The sequence below is a fragment of the Rana temporaria genome, chromosome 1 (genome assembly GCF_905171775.1).
Source record: "Rana temporaria chromosome 1, aRanTem1.1, whole genome shotgun sequence".
In the NCBI taxonomy this organism is placed as follows: domain Eukaryota; kingdom Metazoa; phylum Chordata; class Amphibia; order Anura; family Ranidae; genus Rana; species Rana temporaria.
Window position 1 is genome coordinate 178,084,200 of NC_053489.1, and position 27,690 is coordinate 178,111,889.

At 42.0% G+C, this 27,690-nt stretch overlaps 2 protein-coding genes across 3 annotated transcripts in view; one reads left to right on the forward strand and one right to left on the reverse strand.

The window, feature by feature from the left end:
- The first annotated feature begins 434 nt into the window (after positions 1-434).
- HVCN1 (hydrogen voltage gated channel 1) lies at positions 435-25,694 on the forward strand. Its single transcript, XM_040346632.1, has 6 exons — positions 435-518; positions 7,552-7,762; positions 14,003-14,107; positions 19,601-19,832; positions 23,075-23,187; positions 25,404-25,694. The coding sequence occupies exons 2-6, from the start codon at positions 7,580-7,582 to the stop codon at positions 25,482-25,484; spliced, it is 714 nt and encodes a 237-aa protein (XP_040202566.1). The 5' UTR covers positions 435-518; positions 7,552-7,579; the 3' UTR covers positions 25,485-25,694.
- The window catches only part of TCTN1 (tectonic family member 1), a 90,010-nt gene continuing 83,191 nt past the window's right edge, over positions 20,872-27,690 (reverse strand). The window contains exon 15 of one of the 2 annotated variants that reach the window (XM_040346620.1): positions 20,872-20,965. The gene's annotated coding sequence lies outside the window, so the exon portion shown is untranslated. Of the gene's footprint in view, positions 20,966-25,600; positions 25,821-27,690 lie in introns of those variants that run through there. The other variant, XM_040346612.1, reaches the window with a different exon arrangement.

A 27,690-nucleotide genomic window follows, 5' to 3' on the forward strand; every position in this document is an offset into this window, starting at 1 on the left:
TGTGCTTCCTGATTGGCAGAGAGGCGATTCCGTGTTAGGAAAGCAAATATACATTTGCTTTTTCTAACAGACCTGGGGGGGGGGGGGGGTCTCCGAGAGCAATGCTCTGCTCTCCGAGTCAACCTTTTTTGAGGCCTATGGCCATAGGTGTGCCTAATCATTCTGTGCAGCCAGGGCCGATCCACCCTCTCCCAGGAATTATTTTAGCACCCCCAAAATCCACATGGTAGTAGTTGCAGATGTTAGTGGTTTTTTTTTTCCTTGCCGGTATCTTCTTTATTGCTGCCTGGAAGCTGGGACTTTTTTTTTTTTGTGGAAGAATACAGCAGCTACGGCCGCAGAAGCCAGTGATCTTTAGCTAGACCCGGCAACAGGCTAATCTCAGAGGTGGATGGATATCCACTTCTCTGCTGCCTCCTCAGCCAATGGTGAAGACTGTACCCGCCCCCTTCCCCCAGCCCGCCTTCTTTGATTTCTGAGAAGAGGAGATGTCGGCACTCGGCAGCTGGAGAGAAAAGGTAGAGATGAGAGAACACAGCCTGCTATGGCTGGGGGACACATTCCTCAGCCCCAGCACTAAGAAACAGTGAGTTGTTTGCCTGCACTGCTGCCAGCATGGAGAGAACAAACTGCTTTCTACAGTGTGGGGGGAAGGTTACCAGAGAACACTATGAAGATCTATCCTGTAATCTGACACCAGCAGTCCTCTCTGCCAGCACAAGTCATATGATTCTTGCAGAGACTCTGAAAGGGAGAAAATGCAGGATTTCTGAGTTATTCTTCTATCCATCCATCCACTCATCTATCTATCTACTCATCTATCCATCTACTTGTCCATCTGCTAATCTATCTATCTACTCATTCATCTATCTATCTATCTACTCATCTATCCATCTACTTGTCCATCTGCTAATCTATCTATCTACTCATTCATCTATCTATCTATCTACTCATCTATCCATCTGCTAATTATCTATCTATCTACTCATTCATCTATCTATCCATCTGCTTATCTATCTACTCATCCATCTGCTAATCTATCTACTCATCCATCTGCTTATCTATCTACTCATTCATCTATCTATCTACTCATCTATCCATCTGCTAATTATCTATCTATCTATCTACTCATTCATCTTTCTATCTACTCATCTATCCATCTGCTAATTATCTATCTATCTATCTACTCATCCATCCATCTACTCGTCCATCTGCTAATTATCTATCTACTCATTCATCTATCTATTCATCTATCTACTCATCTATCCATCTGCTAATCTATCTATCTATCTACTCTTCTATCCATCTGCTAATCTATCAATCTACTCATCCATCTATCTCTATCTATCCATGCACGCTTTCATCTATCCATTCATTCACCTATCTCTATCTATCCATCCATTCATCATTGCTGGTGTCACAATACAAGAAGAATGGATTGAAAAATTAAAGGACATTCTGATGCCATGTGTGCGTATCGCACTCCTGAACCCTGCATTGTGTGTAGCACACCATAACCCTGCACTTTGTAGCACAAGCCTGAATCCTGCACTTTGTAAATTCCTGTAAATAGCGCACCCCTCAGCTCTGCACTCTTAACGTGACGCACTCCATGTATCCCCATACACCCCATATGCTCGCTGCACACTCCATGCATCCCCATACACCCCCTATGCTCGCTGCACACTCCATGCATTGCACATACACACTCTATGCTTGTTGCATAGTGCACAGATTACACTTATCGTTTTTATCAAATATTTAATTTATATATTATTTACTGATATTTTTATGCTTTTACTGCTTGCTTTGAATTATTGTGGTGATAATTAGCATTAGCACATTTTGTAGTTTTTTTTGGGTATGGGACAATGTGCCGGACTGCATAGCCTGTTATTAATGTGTGACTGAGTTTTTGGATGGTTCTCTGGCTTCTTTGTGTCTGTTGACTTTTTATATTTAACTACCCCACTAACTTAAGGTTATTGTTGACCCTGACATATGCTGGGGGCTTGATTATTGGCATTGATGAAAGGGTTGTTCCGCAAATACCCCCGATACCAAAATAGAATACTTCCCCCCACCGCCGCCCGCTGCTACGCCGCATCCCCGCTTGGTTAAAACGGGCGGGGAACATTACAGCTTTCATTTGAATAGCTGTAGTCTTTCCCGCGTATAGACACTCCCCCTTGCTCGGGTAAACTGTCCAAACCCAAGCAAGGGGGAGTGTCTATACGCAGCACGGCGCGATAGACTACAGCTATTCAAATGAAAGCTGTAATCTTCCCCACCTGTATTAACCAAGTGGCGGCGCGGCAGCATGTAAGGTAAGGGGGACATGGCTGCATATATGGGGGGGACATGGCTGCATATGGGGGGGGGGACATGGCTGCATATATGGGGGGGGGACATGGCTGCATATATGGGGGGGGGAACATGGCTGCATATATGGGGGGGGAACATGGCTGCATATGGGGGGGGGACATGGCTGCATATGGGGGGGGGGACATGGCTGCATTTGTGGGGGGAGACATGGCTGCATTTGTGGGGGGAGACATGGCTGCATCTGTGGGGGGACATGGCTGCATTTGGGGACACATGTAAAAAAAAAGTATCGGCACTTGTACTCAGTCCAAAAAAAAGTGGTATCGGGACAACCCTACTATTTTACTTCATAATCTCTACGGTGTACCTCCAGGCTCTTTTTGGCCTATAAAAGATAACCACGTTGGGTGTGTTATCAGGCGTTGGGCGTGTGCACAAAATGAAACGCGCATTTTTCAAGCAGAAATATATGTGAAGACCAGTTAGAGGGCCCCTTAGCAGAATTTTGCTTAGGGCCCCAGGGAGGTCAGGATCGGCACTGTGTGCAGCACAGATTCACCCTACCGCCCTGGCTCCCCACTCCTTCCTTCTGTAGCACCGCTGGCTTCCCTCCTCTCCTCGCCTGCCAGCTGTTGCTGCAGAGATGTTTTAGGATAAGCGAGGGAAGGGGCCGGTAAATATGTATTTATCAGCCCCTTCCCTTTCTGAATGAACATGGTGAGTGATCGGTAGTGTGTGTTTGAGCTTTGGGGTGCACACCCTAATGCAATAGGCTGCGCACACCTATGCCTATGGCTCTAATCGGGTGCTTAAAAAAAAAAAAAAACCCCACCACTGTAATTCAGGTGCCCGGCATCCGAAAAGGGGCCAGACGCCTGAATAGGGGGTGGCCATGTATAGATTCATGCTAGGCTTGAATCTATCCATTCTACATATAGGGGGTGGCGTGAAAGAGGCGACGGCGACCGTGCACCCTTAATGGACGGGCCGCCCCTCCCCCTCCATAATGTCTAATCTTTCCATCTGCGGTGTAAGCTCATTTTATTCCATTGAATCAAAGTTTTTATTTATTCACCTTCGTGTTTGCTGTAGTTGACAAGCCTTCAAGTCTGTGTTGTGCCTCATTTAGCCCCATCTTGTAAATCTTTTTTTTTTTTTATAAAATACACAAACAAACATTATTACCAGTGGCATGCAATTTAAGTGAACTTGCTGAATGTATAGTGTAAAAGTTGGAAAAATGGGTATTACCGCGCTACCAAAAAGAATAGGGGGGGGAGGGTGAGGGTTTACAGCTGCGGCACTGAAAGGTGTATCAAACCATAAAATAATAGCAAAGAAAATAGCGCTGCGCTGTAGGTGGGGGATGGGAGAGGTGTGTAGAGGAAGTAAAATGGTCTGTATGTGATAATAGCACTACAAACAATATAGCATCAAAGGATAATCAGTGAACTGGTTGACAGAAGTAAATCACTTCTATGCATAAGTGCTAATAGAAAAACTTCATGAGCTCTATATAATGAAGTGAAAGAAAACAATAAATAAGTGATAAAAAATACAATTATAGATATACAGTGTGCGTCACACAACACCCAAGTGGCTGGGATAGGCTAAGCTGAAAAGTCCATGCAGCAGAGCTTAATATTAGAAACGAGAATATAAATAATAATCAAAAGTCCAAAAATGAAATCCAAAGTAGGGAGTGCTGGTGTAGATCCCAACATGTAAGGTGAGAGAAAAGGATGGATATCCAGTAATCCCTTCAGGGTGAATGAGGATGTCCCCTTACCTTACTGCTGTAAGGTAACAGCATATAGGTCCAAGTAAACTTGGACTCTTACGCGTATTCGTCACTCTGCGTGACTTCCTCAGGAAGTCACGCAGAGTGACCAATACGCGTAAGAGTCCACCGAGAGGTACCGGAGGTGACGTTGGCGAACTATTTTCCTTTGTTTATATGCCTGTTTTTACCTTTTACCATGTGAGTATTCGTTTGTATTCTTTCTGCTAAATAAATTTTAAAAACGGTATCACACTATTGGTGCTTTATCCCTCTGGGTGCGAGTCATTGGCCATCCTGAGACATCACCACCAAGAGGGACCTGTGTTTCCTTGAATCCGAGCCTATCTGGATAACCACCTTTACAGATACGTTTGGCAAGTTTACTTGGACCTATATGCTGTTACCTTACAGCAGTAAGGTAAGGGGACATCCTCATTCACCCTGAAGGGATTACTGGATATCCATCCTTTTCTCTCACCTTACATGTTGGGATCTACACCAGCACTCCCTACTTTGGATTTCATTTTTGGACTTTTGATTATTATTTATATTCTCGTTTCTAATATTAAGCTCTGCTGCATGGACTTTTCAGCTTAGCCTATCCCAGCCACTTGGGTGTTGTGTGACGCACACTGTATATCTATAATTGTATTTTTTATCACTTATTTATTGTTTTCTTTCACTTCATTATATAGAGCTCATGAAGTTTTTCTATTAGCACTTATGCATAGAAGTGATTTACTTCTGTCAACCAGTTCACTGATTATCCTTTGATGCTATATTGTTTGTAGTGCTATTATCACATACAGACCATTTTACTTCCTCGACACACCTCTCCCATCCCCCACCTACAGCGCAGCGCTATTTTCTTTGCTATAGTGTACAAGTTGTGTTTGTGTTCAAAACATGGTAAGCAATTTTGTGAGACTGCTAACCGATACTATCTCTTGTGTTTGGAATATAAACACTTACAATGTTTATACACTCGACTGAATCATTTGTCTAGAACTGGTAATTATTCTTTTAGGAATTTCCCTCTTATGTTTGATCTGACAAAAATGTCACTGTCCTTCAACAAAATTATTATTTATTTGTATTATTTACAGTGGGTTAGTTTTGTGGAGAACTCCTATACATATTTTAATTTTGTTTGGCCAAATTAAATATTTATAAATATTTTATAGAGCTTGCTGTACTAATTATGCAATGTTAGTACTGTGATCTCCCTGCTGAGCTAGTGTTCTGATAAAGGGACTGGCCGGAACACACGCGGTTTTGTCGGCCCTTTAGCCGAGGATCCCCACTGTGCATGCGCCGCTGCAGTCAGCTGCGCATTGCGGGGGGAATATCGCCTAAACCTTACAGGTTTAGAAGATATTTTTTTATACCTACAGGTAAGCCTTATTATAGGCTTACCTGTAGGTAAAAGTGGTAGTACAGAGTTTGCTACCACTTTAATAATTTTCTCTTAAAACAAAATTAAGTCCAAAAGCAAACCTTTATTATATTGCAGCTTGTCATTTCTTGTATGTACTGGTTGCATTCCTTTTTTTACACTTATGCCGTGTACACACAACCGTTTTTCGGGTTCTAAAAAATTACGTTTTTTAAGGGTCTAGAAAAAAAGTTTTTTTCAACCCGATCATTAAAACAGCCTTGCCTACACACGATCGTGCAAAGCACGTTGACGTACAACACGTACGACGGCACTATAAAGGGGAAGTTCCATGCAGGTGTCCCCCTTTGGGCTGATTTTGTGTTAGTAAAAGACGATTTGCGCTTTTCAGTCTGTTAAAGCGTGATGAATGTGCTTACTCCATTACGAATGGTAGTTTTACCAGAACAAGCGCTCCCGTCTGATAACTTGCTTCTGAGCATGCGTGTTTTTTTCACGTCGTTAAAGCCCACACACGATCATTTTTTTTTACAACCTTAAAAACGACAACGTTAAAAACGTTGTAAAAAAATAGAGCGTGTTAGAAAAAAAAATTAGATCATGAAAAATGCTCTGAAGCCCACACACGATTGTTTTTAATGACATAAAAAAAAACTTCATTTTTTAGAACCCGAAAAACGGTCGTGTGTACACGGCATTAGGTTTATTTTTCTTCTATTTTCATCTGGTGATCCAGCTAACAATTCTGTTAATTTTTCAAAAGACCAAGCTCTCCCTCAGAATGTATCAGTTACACAGATGAGACATTTAAAACTAGCAGGGGTGGTTACAATGCTTGCTTTTAATTTATTAACGTAAAACTTTTTATCCAAATTCCTTTTTCCAGAGTGGGTGCACTCTATAACTGGAGGTGTTACTGGCCAGATCACCAAGGGGCCAAAAGCCTTCAAAAATAGTTATGCAGCCACCACATTGAATGATTGGTACGCTGCAATATATTACATATTTTGTTTTGGGTTTATTACTACTTTAAAATGGTGTACATTTGGGTGATGGGGGGGGGGGGGGCGTTCTCCCCCCCCCCTTTTTTTTTTTTTAAACCTGAATCCGAGGACTCAAAATTGTTGCATAGTTTGGACCAGTGTATTTATTCATATTCTTAACCAAAGGGTCCTTGTGAGAGAATCCATTGTAGTACAACTACTGTGGTCTTTACTGTCTTTTGGATCCTATGCCAAGAGGCTGCCCTTCTATATATGGAATACTTGGGTTGCTTGCTTGGTACAGGCGTCTTTTATAAAATTCCTTGTGCTTTGAATAAAGCATTCTGATTGGAGAGGTGGGGTGGTGACATCACAATCTGCACCTTGTCCAATCAGAGAATGCTTTGCATTGCTTGAGGAAATGCAAGGTGTTCCGTGAATGAGTATCATAGTGTAGGTGGGTATGCATGAGGTATGATGGGCATACTGGGTAATATCCAAGGCCTGATCTATTTGGTGGTAAACAGATTTGCCCAGCGTAAACACTTGCTCCATTTGACTTTTATCTTAACCCTAGTTGTTGATATAAGACACACACACTTACACACACACAGTTCCCGAGGCTTTTCGTAAGAAATGCTGTAAGTTTAGACAGCATGGATCTACCAATCCTCTTAGCCAGTGAGAGTTGGCCATTTTTCCCCCCTATTCATTTACACACCCTTAACCTTTATGCATTACCTTCTGTGTTGTAGCCTCAGCTTATGGAGTGTCCAAGGAATTCTGCAGAGCCATAGAGAACAGCTGTCATTAATATGCTATTGTCCACTCTGTATAGTACAACCAAATTCTGCTGTTCAGTAATGTGTGCTCTGTTGTCAAACCGAGAACGAATATCATAAGTTTAATTGATTATACACCCATGCACTGAAATGGAAACGGAAAAAAGAGAACAAATAATGGTGGCGCAATTGCTAGCAATGAGGAAGAATGTATATGGCAATAGACTTGTGTAACAAGGTAAATAACAACGTATATTTGCTTTGTTCTGTCTTGTTATACAGAGTGATGTGTATGTAATTTAAGCACAAGATGTCCAAGTACCTGAAGCATTTCACCTCTGTTGGTGACAAGCAAAATGATAAACCATATCATGAAGAAGATGAGGAGAAGCAGCCAGAGCCAGAAGAAAAACCTGCAACGCCTCACCCATTTACGTCGTCCTACACTTTCCGGGATGCCCTAAAATGGCTTTTTGGCTGTCACAAGTTTCATGTGAGTTGTGTTTTTTTGTGCCGTCATAAATTTCCTTTGTTTTCCATTAGTGGAAGGGCTCCGGTATTAGGCTGGATTCACACCTATGCAGTTTTAGTGCTTTTTGCAGATTTTCACTACAGAACGTGTTCCATAGGAAACCATGTTAAATGGACTGTAGTGCAAATCTGCAAAATGCAAAAAGCACTAAAACTGCATAGGTGTGAATCCAGCCTTATACCACATGTGTAATTAATCATGGGTTACTGGAGATTTTCTAGCATGTGATCATAATAAAAAGGCTTTTAATAGTCTCCTCTTTTCTAAAAAAAAAAAAATCACCTAGTGTGCGGCCAACCTCGGGAGTCTACCCATAAAAATGCATGTTTAGTAATATACATTTCTGTGTGCATTGTATTTTTAAGCATGTTGTGTTGCATTTATGTACATTGGCATACATTTTATTGTTCATCCATTGAAAACCATTTTACAGACCTATGTTCTGTTACATAATTTCCACTTCCTGTTGTGAGAGTGAAAAATTTATATAGCGCAACACATGCGAACTGAATCGCCTCTGGGCGCTGTATTCATTCCGTGGGTGAAACCCTTTGACCTCAGAAGAGATGGGGTTTAATCTTTCTCCTGAAGGCCAAGTGGTCCACCTCCAAACGTATGGTGGTTGGTAGAGCATTCCACAGTCGTGGTCCCTGGACTGCAAACCTTCGATCTCCTTTGGACTTGTATCTGGCTTTGGGTATCTGGACAAGGTTTTGAATTGTGGATCGCAGAATACGGTTAGGGTTATGAGCTTTTATTTTTTCGCATAGATATTGGGGGGCGTATCCTTGAATACACTTATGCATTAGGCAGAGTGCTTTGAAGGAGATTCTGTCTTTTACCGGCAACCAATGAAGAGAGAGAAGGTGAGATTGATTCCCATGTTTTTTTGCCGGTCACTAATCGAGCGGCCGTATTTTGAACGACTTGCAGACGAGTGATTTGGAATTTGGGGAGTCCGAGATAGAGGGCATTTGCATAGTCAAGTCTGGAATTGATAATTGTTCCCACCACAACTGCAATGTCTTCTTTCGGGATAAAGGGTGTGAGTCTGCGTAGTAGATCCGCTGACTACTGACCCTATTTGTGCATCCATTGTCATGTAGGTGTCAAAAATGACTCTGAGACTTTTGACTTTGGAGCTAGGGGTGATAGTTTTACCCAGAATGGGCGGGGGTGACCATGTTGTCGTTGGGTGATTTTTTCGGTTGGCGTGAAACAGGAGAAGTTCTGTTTTCGAACCGTTGAGTTTAAGATAACTCTTTGTCAACCAATTTTCTATCAGAGTAAGGCATTTCTCAAGTCCAAGAGAATGATCCTTTTTGTTGCATATGCGAAAATACAGTTGTGTATCATCTGCATAAGAGTGATAGAGTAACTCCTGGTTGCTGATGATTTCAAAAAGAGGGCGGAGATAAATATTGAACAGAACAGGTGACAAAGGGGATCCCTGAGGGACTCCACATGATACCGTCCGTTTTTCAGAAGTGAAAGGCCCCAGTTTCACTATTTGTGATCGGTTTTCCAAGAAGGAGGAGAACCAAGCTAAATCACCTTCTGTGACTCTGGCTACTTCAGTTAGCCGAGTCAGTAGTAATCCGTGGTCTACCATGTCAAAAGCAGCGCTTAGGTCCAAGAGTACCAGAAGATAAGATTCTCCTTCGTCTGCTGCCTCAAGAGCGTCATCCCATATTTTGAGAAGTGCTGTTTCTGTTCCGTGACCAGGACGGAAACCTGATTGAAACGGATCGAGTAATTTATGGGTGTCTAGATGGAGTTGTAGCTGTTGTACAACTTCTTTCTCCATTACCTTGGAGAAGACATTTAGGCCTGTTATGGGTCGACGGTTGTTTGGATCTTTTGGGTCGAGGGTGTTTTTTTTTAGGATTGGTTTTATCATACCTTGTTTCAACAAGGTGGGCACCGTGCCCTCCTTAAATGATTGGTTTAAGAGCTGCGTGATAGATGGTGCCAATATGTCGGGACACTCTTTCAGCAGTTTGGTGAGGATGATATCATTTGGCGCTGAGCTATTTGGCAGAGTACCGATGATATTTTTAGTGGCCTCAATGGAAATTGGTTTTAGAGAGAAATTGGTTGATTGGGATGGTTTTATGTGGGTGTTTGGTTTGAGCTTTGGGGAGGGGTTGCTGACGGTTCTATTTGGATGAATGCTTACACGGATTTTTTCAATTTTTATTGATGAAATAATCCGAGTTGGAGTTGGGGGCCTCTAAAACAAACAGGGTTCATCGTCTGAGTGACCAGTTTGAAGAGTTTGCGGGGGCAGTTTAGGGCATTTGCAATGGTGTTGGAGATGTGATTTTTTTTTTTTTTTTTGGCCATAAAGATTTCTTTGTGGTATTTCTTGGGTATTATCTTATAAGTAGTGTGGTTTTCCTCTGAATAGCTTATTTTCCAAGCAGCTTCTGCTCTTCTACGCTCTTGCTTTAGCAACGATAGCTGGTTATTAAACCAGCTGGCGTTGTTTTTCCGGATGCATGTTTTGCATTTTGGTGCTACTAAGTCAGCTGACTGTAGTAGAGCCTTGTTGATGGCGTTGATAGTATCTGTGGCTGTTTGCTGCTGTTAGATTGTTTTTATTTTGTTCCCTAGTGTTGTTTTGAAGAGTTCCGAGTGGAGCTTCTTCTGAGATCTAGTCCAGTGAGTTGTCACCGGTTTTATCGTTGTTATTGGTAATTGTGAATTTAATAGCATGATGATCTGTCCATGGTTGCGGCTCATTTTCCACGATGTCGATTTCCACATCTTGTTTGAAAATGAGATCGAGCGTATGACCTGAGGTATGAGTGGGCCCATGTACTAGTTGCTGCAGACCTAAACCATCCAGATGGTCGATGCAGGCGTCGGGGTCCAGTGAGGAGTTGGCCCAGAGTTTGAAGTCCCCAAGAATCAAGAGGTGTTTGATGTTTAGGGTATAGGTGAAGATGAACTCCGTTAGTGACGTGAGAAGGTGTGTTTTTAGACTGGGAGATCTATAGCAGAGAAGAATGTGGACAGTGTCTTGGGGATTTGTTTGCAGTTGCAGAGTGAGGGTTTCCATGAATGCAAGAGGGTTTTAAAGGACTGGTTTGGTGATCGAGAGGTGAATATTGTGGATCACCGCCAGGCCTCCCCCTATTTGCCCCACTCTGTTTTGCGTTTGAATACGATCATTTGCTGGCATCAGTTCTCCTAGAATGGTGTTACAGTCGGCTGTAAGCCAGCTTTCTGTGATAAAGAGGCAGTCTAGGTCATATTGTAGGATGAAATCATAGATTTCTTGTCAGTGTTTTACTGCCGATCTTGTGTTGACCAAAGCGCATGATATGCGCTTAGGCTGGGGTGAATGGATATACAAAAACAATTTTGTGGCGCTGAAATGAAAAAGTGATGTAGTACTGAAAGTCTGTATCAACACCAAGTGAAAGTGTGGTCAGGTGAAAAAGTCCATGTATGATAAATCAATAACAATAGATGTTGAAAGTAAACGGTTGATGGATGAGTAATCAAGAGAATAATTCCAAACACCACGGTGAATCAAAGTAAATGAATTGTGAAAATAATCACCACCATAAGCGGAGGCTTACCAGAGGTATTGAACCCAAATAAGCGTATGCTTAAAGGGTCAATACAAGCTGAATGTAAATTGGTGAAGACCACATCAACCGGATCTGGATATACAATTGGGAGGATATCCTGAAGACATCACGTAAACAAGCACAGGGGGGAGTAACGGCAACTTGGAGGCAACTCTCAAACGATCAGACCGTATCCAAAGTGCATAAAGGAAAACGAAGGCACATAGTGTGATACCGTAACAATGTTGAAATTTAATAACGGTTAAAAACACTTACAATTTTGCTGAATAAAAGGGACCTCAATAAAAAAGTAGCGCATGGCAGCAGCAGAGTTCCGACGCGTTTCGCAACTATTTTATTGATTCATTTACTTTGATTCACTGTGGTGTTTGGAATTATTCATTTGATTACTCATCCATCATGTCACTTGGTGTTGATACAGACTTTCAGTACTACATCACTTTTTCATTTCAGCGCCACAAAATAGTTTTTGTATATTTTCACTGCTTTCTTGTTTTACTGGATTGTTTGTGGCTGCTTATTTGGATAGCGCAGATTTATTTTTGTTTTTGGGGTGAATGGATATAATGTTTGACCGTCGATCGATTCTTAACAGTTGGATACTCAGATCTTTTATGGTGACCTCTGATAATCTTGAGGCAAATGGTTTTAAATCCCGGATGGTTTCTGCGGTATATCTCAAGTTAGCCATAGTCGCAGAAACGCAGGGAAGACGATGTTGATCGGGGGGTGTTTGAATAATTGATGGGGGAAAAATTCGCCAAGTGGGTCTCCACTCGCTAAAACCTTCCTTCCCCATTGGTCCAGAGGAAGGCGATAAAACCCTACCTGTGCTGTGTCAATCTGCAGCGATGGGGAAGAAATTCCTTCCTGATCCCTCAAGGGCGATCGAGCAAAGCCTGGATCAAGTAGTGAATTGGTGGGAGTTCCTGGATTTGAAAGCTGACGAGCTAACGGAGGGGGGGGGGGGCTTGGGGTATATGCTCCCCTAAATTCATGGGTGAATGGAAAAGAGAAACCCCAGCAATAGGGGTCCAGGAGGGTGAGTAGGGTCGCTTGGAAAAAGGTGTCACTGTAGTTGGAGGTGTAGCAATATGGCCGCCGAACCAGGAACTAGCCCCGAACCGGTGGCAGAGGCTGTGGGGGGGTGAGGTGGTAGGGGTCCTCCTGGGGCACCGGGGAGATGGTGGAGGTCTACGTGGGGGGATTGGCAGGTTTGAATGATGTTTAAGGGGCGGGTGTGCGGCACACCACTAGGCCCCGGCTGAAGCCGGGGACTTTCCTAGCTGCGGCCGCCGTGACCGGGGCGTTGCGGTTAGCTGGAGCGGTGGTGGGGGCTGTGGTTGGCGGGAACGGGGGTTGCGGGGAGAGGCTGACGGGCATTGCGGATTGGCGAGAGCGGTGGCAGGGAGAGGCAATTAGGCCGTTGCTCCGTCCTGTAGGGCCACAGCCGCGGCTTATCCTGAAAAGGACGGCCGCGGACTGTCCCAAAGGAGGAGGATGACGGTCGGGGGAGGAATCAGGCCTTACCTTTTGAGGTTGCTGGGCGGGGATGCCTGCGGGCGGGGAGCGTAGGCGTAGATGACTGACGTGAGTTCCTCACTGAGGACACACACAGCTGTGGAGATTGCCTGCTGTGTCTTACTTTTATTCTTGGGATATTCACCATACTCAGTCTATACTTTTTATGGACTATGAGGTCTCTATGGATACATCCCTATACCTATGCCATGCCTGCTCTCCGTTTGGCCCCTGGAGGGGTCCCTTTCTGACTCCGCCCCCTCAGCTCCTGTGTGAGGCACCTGCTGCTGCCGTCTTGGGGCCGCACACTTGTAGCCATGGTCAAGCTCAGTGGTACAGCGTTACACACCCCTGAAGAGCGAGCTGGATCTTGCGAAACCAGGCTAGTCGGGTAGTACGATGCCCGTGTACTCTGTCCACTATTATACTTGTGTACTAATATTTATTATTTATGTGTCGTTTCAATTGGCAATTGTTGGTGTTATTTATGTATGTAACAATTTTACTTTACGCATGTGAATAAATTATATACTATACAATTACTGTTATCTTTACTGGCGGAAACGTTACCCACTTCATTTAAAGTCCCAAGGCGAATCCTTTTGTTTTGTCAATAGAGCCAAGGACAGGGGTCAAAGGAATACATTGCATTGATTGGTGTAATCACAGGTAAAGAAAATGGGCCATGGAAAAAAAAAACATTTGTAAGGGGCCTTAGTCCCTTTTCATAATTAACCTGTTTGGTTATAATGTACTGTATTGCCTTCCTTAAATAGTAACCCTGTTTTTAACTACAAAAGTATGGGTTAGAACCATTTGACCATTGTTTGAACGCTAAGTGAATGGAGGTCTGGTAATGGAGACAGATGGTTATAGAGATTTATTCTTCTCTTAGCATGTCAGTGATGGATTTATTTGCATATTCATGTAAAATGTAATGGACAAGGCAAAATCAAACTCTTCCCTGGTATCTTTCTCATTGTATTCCCTTGTGATTCCTTCGTAGTATTAATGTGATTGAACTGTACAAATGTGGGGGGAATTTTTTTTACTAAATATTGCTGTCCTATCTTTACAGATTGTCATTGTGTGCCTTGTTATTCTGGATGCCTTATTTGTGCTAATTGAAGTCCTTCTCGACTTGGAACTCTTGGTGGACAAAGTTGACCATATTATACCAGAGGTAAGGACAATGTGGAGGGCAGCTATGAAAAGATAGGGGAGGCTGCGCAGAGAAGGGGAAACCATGTTTACCTTTAATGCCTAATATTACCAGCCAACATTTTAATCTTCTTTTACAAATATTCTAGTCCATATGCAGCTGATAGACTAATTCAATAAAAATATTAAAATCGCACACCTTTTATTGGAACACACAGGTGTATTTTACCTTTGTATTGATGATTAAATTACAATAGATGTATTTTATCCTTAAACTGTTTGTGTTTTATTATTTATTTTTCCTTTTTTTTTTTTTTCTTGTTGTATTAGCATTCTTCCTTTTTTCTTCTTGTATTAGCATTCTTCCATCATGTATTAGCTACTAGGTATTTTTCCCTTTTTTAAGCCACATATTAGATTTTTTTTTAGAAATCTAATTAATTTTGAAGTCCCAGGTTTTTGCTGCTTGGCTGGAATACAGCTCTTATCCACCAAGGGCGACTACTTATTATTTTTGGCAAGTGTATTAGATTTTCATATGAATTGTGTGTGTTTAAAGTGTAAAGGTTTTATTTATTTTTATTTTTTATGTTATGCTTACCTTCTATGTGCAAGGGTTTTGCATAGAGCAGCCCCAATCCTCTTTTGGGGCGCCCCACCAGCGCTCTTGGCTCTCCTTTTAACGGGTGCCCCCACAAAAGCTGCTTTCCACAGGGGCACCTGTGCAGGCTCCCTCCCAATTCCCACTGCTGCGTCAATTCACACAGACAGCGGGACCTGGCCCTTCTCCCGTGTCACTGGATTTGATAGTCCACAGTGGGAGTCAATGGCCCCTGCTGCTACCAATCTGTCCAATGAGGAGAGAGACAGTGGCTGGAGCATCTGGGCTTGTGCACATCGCTGGATCGGATTGGGCTCAGGTAAGAAAAAGGGGGGGTTTTGGGGGCAGCACAGAAGGGTTTTCACCTTAATGCATAGAATGCATTAGGGTGAAAAACCTTGAGACTTTACAACCACTTTAAGTCTGTTGGTTGCATATCGAATATTTTGGATAATTTTAATTGTGGAATTGTGTCTGACACTTACTTTTTATACAGGTTGGCCTTTTGTTCTTGCTGCGTAAGCATGCCCCCCCCCCCCCCCTAATTTTCTGCATGGAAAGACTTGCACCGCCTAATGTTTGATTATACTGTTGTATGCTGGAGATAATAAATTTATCTTGGGATAGCAGGTTACAATGAATGAGAATACCTCCAGAGTAGGCATCTTGATATGTAATTAGAAGTGAGCATATGTCACAGTGCCAAGAATAATCTGTATCATGCAAATCACATGTAGCAACTGAACCAAAGATGCTATCCCACTGATCTGAAATATGGTTATTGCATATTACATACCAATCCAACTATTTCCAGTAATAGAATTAGAAATAAGTGTGTTTAATCCTACTTCTAGAGAATCTGTGAGGAAGCGTAAAGGAAACTTGCAGTGAAAAATTGTAGACTTACATTTCTCTCCTCTCCTTCTGTGCATGCTTATTGCGTGGCTGTCATAATTCAGTGTCTGCAGTACTTTTTGTGTGACTTACCTGGAACAAGTGTACAGATCAGTAGTTTTAGGTTTTACAATGTATGTTTTATGTCAGTTTCATGCTACGGTATGACAGACAAAAAACTAGCATTTTCAGAAGCTGATCTGCCATGGTGTCGCCTATATTTCTTCCACCAAAGAAAGGAGTCCATACTATGAACTGGTCAAACAGTGCTGTATTGTGCAGTGTCTGTTTTGTGAGTTCATTACTTTCAACACACTATGATTATTTCCATATGGGGATGTTACACAATGGTACTTCTTGCTACAGCAGAACCTGCACATACCACTTTGATGTGGTATCACATATGGACAGCTGTATTAAAGGCTGGTATGGCCTTTTTTTTTATTCTGTTATCTATTTTTGCATATATATGTATGTATAAATGAGTATCAAATAACTTCCAAAGGTGCTTCTGATCCCAGCGCTCAATAGTATAAAAAGTAACCTGCAATGAAGCTGCTATTATAATACAAACAAGGTCATAAAAAAAAAAACGATGCTTCAAGTAAGAACTATATAAAGCATTAACAGCACTTGAACTGCAATCTGATTGATTCCAAAAAATACGAGTTCATATCCTGCAGTAAAGACTCCAATTGCCCCACTAAAAATCAGGGGTGATGATCAGTTTTTAAGAGGTCCAAAATCCAACTGTAGCACAATTAAAAGCGATCAAATGTGGGATTCCATTCAGATCTCATTCACAATGAAAGGCACCCAGGTAGTTCATGTAATCAACTGCCCGGTGTGACGTCTCCCAACAGATGATAGTGGATGGATAGATAACCTCAGTTCCGTCACCATTAAAACATATGCACTCCCCTGTGGTAATCTACTCACCAGATGCCAAGTCAGTTAATGCCTGATAAATCCTCTCTGGATACAACAATGGCTCCTCTCGGTATACATGATGATCCTTGACAGTGGATGAATGCGTGTAGCAGTGCGGACATGTAAGGATACAAGGGCATGCTCTACATAGTGTAAAACCATTTATTAATAAAAAGGTAATCCCCTGCATACAAGAAATGCTTACAAGATAGTTGCTTGATAAACAGTGTGTCATATACAGCTTTGCATCAACTCTATATATACTTTGCAAACGCTGTGTGACCTAATGGCAAAAATAAAACCATTAGACATTCCATGACGGAGTTGTTGACATGAACACTGGCATGTTATGGAATTATAAATACCCTCATGTATGATTTTACAGAATTGTAGAGGATACCCTCATGTGTGGTGATGCGGAGCTGTGGATGATTCTTCATGTGTGATGGTATGAAATTGTGGCTGATAATCTCATCTGTGATGGCACAGAATACTGAATGATACCCACATGTGTGATGGCACAGGAGTATGGATGATACTCTCATTTTTGGTGTTGCAAAAGTGTGAATAATTCCCTCATGTATGGGGGTAGGCATTTGGATGCTGCCCTCATTTGTGATGGTACTGAATTGGGGAGGATACCCTCAAGTGTGATGGTATGAAATTGTGGATGATACCCTCACTTGTGAAGTCTCTCATGTATAAAATGGCATGCTCCCTGCTGAAATGCTGCTTTCTGGCAGAATATCCAACACTTTAAAGTGTTACTAAACCCAGGACTCTTCCTTTTTCAATATCCGGTCTCCCACAGTACACAGAACATGGAAATGCAATTATTTGAATAAATATAAAACTTTTCTCATCAGCAGTATATAGCAGTCTTGTGACTTGTGACTTGTATCAATGTCTGGTTAGAGCTTGTAGGATGAATTTTCATTCTACTCTAACTGTCATATGAGGCTTCAGGTCCCCTGACCCTCTGTCTTGCCAGTGCTGATCACAAGTACCCTCCCCAAAAATCTCTCTAGCAATACACACCAAACTGAGCATTAGCAGAGCGATTCCAGAGGCTCGGTCTTATCAGGAGATACGTTTTGTGCACACCGGTGTATCCCCTGAGATGCATGTGTGGTAAACATGTTGGGTGGGGCCCACCAGGTACCTGCTTCCACTTCCGTGTATTTACAGTCCCTCTCCGCCTCCCCCCTGCCTTCTGGGAGACACACCGGTCCCAGAAGACAGGACCACTCCGAAAGGCTTCACTTCCTGTTGTCCTTAGTAAGGATGGCAGCGCCTGCACCTGAAGCCGATGGATGGGCTAGGGGTGCTGACATTGCGGGTTACCTGGACATGCAAGTGTCCTTTTATATTGAACTCCGGTGTGTTTGTGTGTGTGTTGTGTTTATCTCTGGTGAGTGCATAGTGGAACAGAACTCAAGCATTCATTGGAGTTTTTACACATGGTGGACACTATTTCACTACAATATCATTTATCCAGGTTATGACATATGCATATTTAGCTTGACTTGTTATGTTACAGACTTTCTATCACTCATCCAACTGACTTCCTGAGTGGAACATACCCCAACATTTTGGGTAAACTGACAATTTAATGTACCTAAAACCTCATTATCCACTTCCCGACGGCCGCATGTATATGTACGTCCACAATATGGCACGTACAGGCAAATGGGCGTACATGTACGTCCTTGCCTTTCCGCGGGTCGGGGGTCCGATCGGGACCCGCCCCGCTACATGCGGCGGTCGGGGTCCCTCGGGGAGCGATCCAGGACGACGGCGCGGCTATTTGTTTATAGCCGTTCCATCGCGATCGCTCCCCGGAGCTGAAGAACGGGCAGAGCCGTGTGTAAACACGGCTTCCCCGTGCTTCACTGTGGCGGCGTATCGATCGAGTGATCCCTTATATAGGGAGACTCGATCGATGACGTCAGTCCTACAACCACACCCCCCTACAGTTGTAAACACACACTAGGTGTACCCTAACTCCTACAGCGGCCCCTGTGGTTAACTCCCAAACTGCAACTGTCATTTTCACAATAAACAATGCAATTTAAATGCATTTTTTGCTGTGAAAATGACAATGGTCTTAAAAATGTGTCAAAATTGTCCGAAGTGTCCGCCATAATGTCGCAGTCATGAAAAAAATCGCTGATCGCCGCCATTAGTAGTAAAAAAAAAAAAATGAATAAAAATGCAATAAAACTATCCCCTATTTTGTAAACGCTATAAATTTTGCGCAAACCAATCGATAAACGCTTATTGCGTTTTTTTTTTTTTTTTACTAAAAATAGGTCGAAGAATACGTATCGGCCTAAACTGAGGTAAAAAAAAAATGTTATATATGTTTTTGGGGGATATTTATTATAACAAAAAGTAAAAAATATTGCATTTTTTCAAAATTGTCGCTTTATTTTTGTTTATAGCGCAAAAAATAAATACCGCAGAGGTGATCAAATACCACCAAAAGAAAGCTCTATTTGTGGGGGAAAAAGGACGCCAATTTTGTTTGGGAGCCACGTCGCACGACCGCGCAATTGTCTGTTAAAGCGACGCAGTGCCGAATCGCAGAACCTGGCCTGGGCATTAAGCTGCCTAAAGGTCCGGGGCTTAAGTGGTTAATAAAATAGTTTCCCTTGTATTAACTGAGAGGAGTCATATCGTTTTTATTTTCCTCTAGGTCTGAAGTTCACCTCCTTAACTTATAAATGTAGTAGTGTTGCCACTCTAAATGTGTGTTTCTGTGCCAAAATATGTACCACCATCCTGTTTATTACTGGAAGGTTCCGTTGTACTGTAAATCCATCTACAGCTTTCAGTACATTGAACTGATTTATTTCATCCTGTTACCACATACCCTTTTTTATTTTTGATTATACATTAATGTTTGGGATTTTTTTGAAATTGTGCAAAATAATGACGTAACCTATTGGTCACCATAGGTTATATTACATCCAGTTAATTGAAGCTAGTAATCATTCCTTCAATTATGATAACACTTTGATAAGCGAAACATGTAATCTGCTGAGTGTCCAGTTAACAAATGTGTTGCTATTATTTTTTTTCTTCTAGATCTTTCACTACCTGAGTATTTCCGTCTTGTCGTTCTTCTTGTTGGAAATTGTGGGTAAACTGTTTGCTTTCCGGCTTGAATTTTTCCACCATAAGTTTGAAGTTTTTGATGCAGTGATTGTTATAATATCGTTTATTATTGACGTCGTCTACGTAACCCGGGAAGATGTATTCAGTGCAGTTGGGCTGCTCATTTTACTCCGGTTGTGGAGGGTAGCCAGAATTGTGAATGGTAAATAGAAAACATTATAAAAAAAATAATGTAATGTATTGTGTGTAAAGTATGTGAACCCTTACCTTGTTTAAAAATAAAAACCGATTCAGTTAAAAATAGAAATGAAAGAGAAAATGCATGCGTGCAATAAAATACCTTTCTTTTCAACTCTTCTGGGAAGGTTGTGCCTATGGGAATGTTTGACCATTCTTCCAGAAGTGCATTTGTGTGGGTTGAGGTGCAGGCCAGTCAAGTTCCTCCACCCCAAACTCGCTCATTCATGTCATTCTGGAGCTTGCTTTGTGTACTGGTGTGCAGTCATGTTTTGAACAGGAAGGGGCCATTCCCAAACTCTTCCCACAATGTTGGGAGCATGAAATGGTCCAAAATGTCCTTGGTATGCTGACACCTTAAGAGTTCCCTTAACTGGATCAAAGGGACCAAGCCCAACCACACACCATAATCCCCCCTCCACCAGATGATTTGGACCAGTACAAACCAAGGTCCATAAAGTTATGGAGGAACTTGACTGGCCTGCACCTGACCCAATACAACACCTTTTGGGATGAATTAGAACAGAGACTGAGGGCCAGGCCTTCTCGTCCACATCAGTGCCTGAACTCACAAATGTGCTTATGGAAGAATACGAGTGTGTCTATGGGAATGTTTGACCAAACAGCCTTCCCAGAAAAATTTAAGCTGTTATAGCTGCAAAGGGTGGGCCAACCCAATCTTTAACCCTATGGACTAAGACTGGGATGCTATTAAGGTTGATGTGTGTGTAAAGGCAGGCGTCCCAATACGTTTGGTAATATAGTGTAAAACAGAATTGTTCCAAATGAGTCTAGGCTTAAAAATATATATTTATATAGCATTGAAGCAGGTGCACTAAGCAATTTTTCACATTATAAAATCGAACAATTATATACCTACAGAAAGGTCAATTTTGAGCCTAGAATCCGTCTGATTACATATTAAAACACAGTGGGAATTTTCTACTGAGAGCAATAATACTATAAAAAGAACACCTTAAAGCCAGTGGCATTGATATCAGTTTTCATTCAGAATTCATTATCGGGTGCATTAAATGTTCCGTTGACCTGCCTCAAGTTGCTTTTTCATACCTATAGACTTGTATAGTCATGCAAAACCTGTAAACAAAAAAGCATTGGCACACATGCGAAAAGTAAATTATAGAGTCATTTCAGTGCACATATTTTTGCTTTTGATATGACATGATAAATGTTTGTTTCCTTCTATTTTTGTTAATGGATTAAATATTGGACAGTATATTGTATGCAGGTTTTATACTGTCCAGTATAGGCAGGGTATATTGCCTAAAAAGAATAAGTTATCAGCCCTACAGGGGTTGCATTGTTTTCAATGCAGCAGACTTGCAGTGTCAGAAGAAACAATACATGTGTTGCACTGCAAAGCAAATAGCCAAACACGAGTATATAATGAGCAAATATAGCTGCCCTGGTATAGATTTGTCATTACAAACAATACATAACCAGATTCTTGAAACATTAACCGCTTCAGCCCCGGAAGATTTTACCCCCTTCCTGACCAGAGCACTTTTTACAATTTGGCACTGTGTCGCTTTCACCGACAATTGCGCGGTCGTGCAATGATGTACTCAAATGAAATTTTGAAAAACGCTATCTTTTACTTTTTGTTATAATAAATATCCCACATTTAAAAAGAAAATGTGTTTTCTGCATTTTAGGCTGATATTACGATGTGTATTCTTCTACATATTTTTTAGTAGGGGGAAAAAAAAAAAATCGCAATAAGCGTATAGTTATTGGTTTGCACAAAAGTTATAGCATCTACAAAATAGGGGATAGTTGTATGGCATTTTTTTTTTTGAGACTGCGATATTTCGGCAGACAAATTGGACACTTGACAAATTGTTGGGACCCTTCACATTTATTTTTTTGAAAGTTGTATTTATTGCTTTTGACATAACAATACATACAAGGCCCGACGGGCCACACACAAAAATAAACTATGTACATTTCTTCAGCATTGGCTCTTGCCCCCTCTTTCCAGTCCTCACACAGTGATAGGAACAATACAATTAAAAGGCCACCAACTCTCAGTAATAATCAATATTTCGAATAGACATGTCAAGCCGTTATAGACATATTACACACATAATAACTCCTCTTACGGTGCATTCTATTAGGCGCCGACCATTCACATTTATACAGCGATTAGTGCTATTAAAATGCACTGATTACTGTATGTCACTGGCAGAGAAGGGGTTAACACTAGGGTGTGATCAAGGGGTTAACAGTGTTCTAACTGTGGGGGGGGGGGGGACTTACTAGGGGGAGAGAGAGAGAGATCGGTGTTCATACTTTGTATGAACACACGATCAGTCTCTTCTTCCCCGAGAGAACCAGTTCTTGCTCGGTCACGAGTGATCGTGGGTGCCCAGCGGACATTGCGCCTGCTAGGCACTTGCATAGGCTTCGAGCTGCTGGTGGCGTGCGCCCCTAGTGGCCAAAAGACGAAGCAACGTAACATAACGTAGTTTTGCCTAGCCGTGCCATTCTACCGCAGTAAAACTGTGGCGGCTGGTCAGCAAGTGGTTAATACCAGTATTCTTAAATCAAACTTGGCTTTTAGATGTGCATCTTAAAAAGAAACTTGAAAAGGACTATACAGTACATTCCCTTAAGGGACCATGTACCAAAGCATTGTAAACCTATTTTCTTTGCCCAATGTTAGACCAGTAGTTTTATGTTTTGGGGATTTCCACACAGGTAGCTAAATTGTGCTGAGACATTTTACAATTCTAGCTGTACATACTCTGAGCTTATCTACAAATAAGCCCTGTTGCAAGGATTGGACAGGTTTAGGAAACATTAGTCCAAGAACTGACGTCCACAAAAATGGTACTCGCTAATTAGAACTGTTGGAGATTTAGCCCTTCAATAGTATGCTAATCTGTGCTGCAGAAAGGTGATAACAGAGCTGAATACTCCTGTATTATCAGCATCATGTATATGGCCACACATTTTAATGTGGAACCACATCAGAGTAGTCAGACTTGGTTTTGCATTGGTAACCAGAAGTTTGGACAATAATCCATGCCAACAGTGCCACGTATGGGGTGGTGTCACAGGGGGTACAGAGGACTGCAAATTATCTTTTTGATAGCCTACCACTTCAGCTCACAGCATGTATGCATTCATGTATAAATATTTAAATCTTTCTTTTTTTTTTTTTTTCCTGTTTGTTTTTAAAAGGTGTCATTTTGTCTGTGAAAAGTCGAGCAGAAGAGAAGATCAACAAGTTAAAGGAAAAGCAGGAGACTCTACTGGCCAGAGTATTTCAGCTGGAACAGCAGTGTTCCCAGCAGGTAATATGCCTATTGGTCATGTGACATACAATTTATTTTATATTCTCTAAATTGTCATTTTGATAATAATCATAAAATATTCTAGTTCATTATGCACCATTACAACCTTCTAGCCACCATAGTCCTAACTACTAACCCACCCCCTCTCTGTCAGCACTGGGGTCATATTAGCTGAGTGATGGGGGGAAAAGAGGGAGAAGAGAAACATTGGAATACCAGTGTGCAAAAGTGTATTGGAAGAATAAATTGCCTCTAACGTTGGGTGTCCTACGTGTGGATGTTGATGTTTTGTGTTATGTAAAACTATTCAAATAATTTCTTACATTTTGGAATGGGGTGCCTGAAAACTGTCCATAATTTTAAAAGGGTGCCTTGACTGAAAAAAGATTGAGAAACACTGCTATAAGGAACTCTTTACTTAGAAAGACAAGGCTCAGCTTGGCGACAGGGCCATGCCATGCATGAGTCTCAACAGGTGATGAGGAGCCCTCCTTAGTAAAAAATTACACAGGAGTTGCAAGGTCTCAGTAGATTCCAGGATGTACAGTGTCCTAATTAAAATGCCTTAAAGTGGAGGTTCACCCTTAAAACAATTTTTGACATCACACTGAGCCGCGCCATCCTACCGACAGAATTTTCTCTGCACATACCTTTTTAATCATGATTTTGACCTCACGGTTTCCGCCGTGAGGTCACTGCCTGTGATTGACAGGCTTCCGAACGGCGCATACTGCGCGTCACAAGTTGCCGACAGAACGTCGGTGCGCAGGCGCCGTATAGAGCCGCACCAACGTTCGGGTTTTTTCGGCAACCTGTGACGCACAGTATGCGCCGTTCGGAAGCCTGTCAATCACAGGCAGTGCTTGGGAATGCCCACTCCCGCAGGATCACCGTGAGGTCAAAATCGTGATTAAGAGGTATGTGCAGAGAAAAAAAAAACAACCACCGGCATTCTGTCGGTAGGATGGCACAGCTCCGTGTGATGTCAAAAATTGTTTTGAGGGTGAACCTCCACTTTAAGCTTGGCCAGGTCAAAGGATTTACAGAATAAAAGTTGATTGATAAAGAACCTATTCCAGAGTTCTCCAGACCAGTGGGTAGGACTGTGTTATTAGAAACTACAGAAAGGGGGGAAATCAACTTGCCTGGATATGACATGGGGCAAGTAGACACGGGGATATCAGAAAGCCACCTAAAAAGGCTGCTGTGTAGGCTTAGAAAGTTGAGCAGGGCAGGCAAGTGCTGAAGCCCCTATAGACCCCAGGTGGGGAGGAGAGGGGACTACTCAAGAACCCCTGGGAACAAAAGGATGACGACTTCACCCAATGCAAAATTTGGAAATTATCCTGCTATGCCTAGGTTTTGACAACATGCAAGTTGGTGATGTATCAAGACATGGAAGGGGTAGGGAAGGTTGTGTTGCGGCTCAGGACAAGGCTTGAGGGCTGAAGCCAGTGAGGACATGCCATGGCAAAACAGAGCAGCAGGGTTTCTAGGTCATGAAACTAACCTCCACAAGTGGAGGGCATCAGGTACCCAATAATAGGGAAACCAAGTAGAAGTGGCAAGAACAAAGACCATTAAAATTAAACTGCAAACCTCCTGCAAAAAATTCCAGATATCTCCTTTTTAAGTTGGGATTCAAAGCAGCAGACTAACCCCTTGCTTCAATACCTGGATTAAATCCTTTGCTCCAGGAAGGTTTGAGTGGGAGCGGGGGAAAGTTTTCTACAACCATAGGGATCACAGTCTATGAGGATTGTGCTTGGAGAGGGGCAAACGGATGTAATCTGGAAAATAGAACATACACAATCCAAAGATAATTTTTACCTGCCAGTGACATTGCATTACAATGTGAAGGAAGATTTTTTTTTATTTTTTTTTAAGAAGTGCAGCTTAGTCATCCCAGTTATTATAGCCCCCCCCCCCCCTTCATGCAGATAGGCAGGCCATTATACTCATTATGCTTGCACTGAAGGTGCTGTGCCCCAGCGTCTGTGATTAGCTGCTGGTGGGCCCATTAATCATATAAAAAGGCACCAACGTGAGAGAGGCATATTCTTTTGATGAACAAACTACCATTACGAGAATCCAACATTCTGAATCAGATTGAGTGGCTATACATATTAAAAACACTTAATGGAACTTGGCACAATTTTTAGTCTTTGTAATGTTCACAACTGTTACCAGAGCTGAAACCCTTTTTTACTCTGCAGGAGCAAGAAATTGGAAGACTTCAGAAAGTATTGCAGCAAAATAACATTTTCCCTGAACCCTATGAGCCCAACATACCCTGAAGAAAACAAATGCTATAAGAGCACCTATCTGAACGTTGTCTGTTGTGGTTGTGTCCTTAATATGAAACATGTAAAGTTATGCTTGATTTTATATTGATTAATCTTTCGGAATATAAATATGTACATTTTTAATAAATAAATGATTTTGTACACACTTTTATAATCAAATATTCTTTATCTAAAATAAAGGCTTGATGGGCCAGCCACCAATATATGTCTGTTTCTTATAAAAGTTTTAGAAATGATCCACAGATGTTTGAAGTCCTAATGTTTCCATATAGACAATGTCAATGGCATAACAGTGGTGGACCTTCTTGTAGGTAAGAAAACTGATACCTGAAAGCATAAAACAAAACATAATCCAGCTACATTTCTAAAACAGAAGGTGCATATACAGAATGACAGAGTGCTAATGTTACAGTCCCAAGTTATGATAAACAAGGGAGATTGATTTCTGGATTTACAACACTGCACGTTGTGTGAATGAACTCTAATATTTAATTGAAAACAAAATATACATGCTCATTGCAGAACCCAAAGAACTAGTGTATTTATATGTTTTTATTTTGGGAATATTTAAATTTCTGTCAGGTTGTGGTTCCCACTTCCAGTCCCAGAGACAACAGGTAGTTAAAGGAAATCTCCCACATTGAGGCAAGTTCCCCACTTGGATAACTGTCCCTGGAAGATTTCCACCTCTCGCTTCTACCTTGAAATAATTCTAAAACCTTGAATTTCCTGCTCATGTTTCTCAGTAACAATGGATACCAGTATAAATAGGGGGGGGGGGGGTGAAACGCCCAATGAGAACACAACAATAAAACTTAAGATTCAAATGCCTTTCCAAGCTACCAAAATAGAATTTTGCCTACATAGATTCACTTTAAAAGCTAAATGTATACAAATATCTTCATTATAAAAATCCAGATTCACATGTGAGCTTCTTCCTAGAACAGTTAGGCCCAGATTTACAAAGAAGATACGACGGCGTATCTCCAGATACGCCGCCGTATCTCTGAGTTGTGCCGTCGTATCTATGCGCCTGATTCTTGGAATCAGTTACGCATAGATTTCTATTAGATCCGACAGGCGTAAGTCTCTTACGCCGTCGGATCGTAACTGCATATTTACGCTGGCCGCTAGGGGCGTGTACGCTGATTTATGCTTAGAAATATGTAAATTGGCTAGATACGCGAATTCACTAACGTACGCCCGTCCGACGCAGTACAGATACGCCGTTTACGTTAGGCTTTTCCCGGCGTAAAGTTACCCCTGCTATATGAGGCGTATATGCGGCGTACCAATGTTAAGTATGGCCGACGTTCCCGCGACGAAATGTGAAAATTTTACGTTGTTTGCGTAAGTTGTCCGTGAACGTTCACGTCAAAACTAATACGTCCGTGCAGCGTATTTGGAGCAATTCACACTGGGATATGTCCAAGGACGGCGCATGCGCCATTCGTGAAAAACGTCAATCACGTCGGGTCATGGTTATTTTACATAACACACGTCCCCCCGTTCCAAATTTGAATTAGGCGGGCTTACGCTACGCCGCCGCAACTTACAGAGCAAGTGCTTTGAGAATACAGCACTTGCCCGTCTAAGTTGCGGAGGCGTAACGTAAATCGGATACGTTACGCCCGCGCAAAGATACACCGCTGTATGAGAATCTGGCCCAGAGTGTATGGGATTGTTGTTTTCACAATTTCAGAAAATGTGAAGTTTCAACAGTAGCAGCTAAGGGCTCCTATCAGACCAGTTACATTCATTACCTAATTTACTCGGAAAATGGTAGAAGCATGTGGGTGCACTGGTTACTCTAAAGATTTCTCCCTTCAAGCCCCTGTTCACATTAGGCCGATTTGACATGTCAAATTGCATGCCAAACCAGAGCCTACTGCTGGCAACAGAACCGTCTGAATCAGGGCTACGCCACACCGATTCGACAGTAGTTACTGCACTACTTTTGGCAACTTTGGGGGTGATTTCAATAGACATCTGTGCATGAACCCACATAGATGTGTCTCAAATGGCCCCCGAAGTCGGACTAAAGTGCCAATTTGAAACCGCACGAGTTCAGTTGAACCTGCACGATTTCAAACCTGCATTCAGCGTGAACCTAGGCTAAAGCCTCGTACACACAATCAGATTTTCCACAAAGTGTTTGATTTTTGTCCGAAGGGCGTTGGCCAGGAACTTGTCTTGC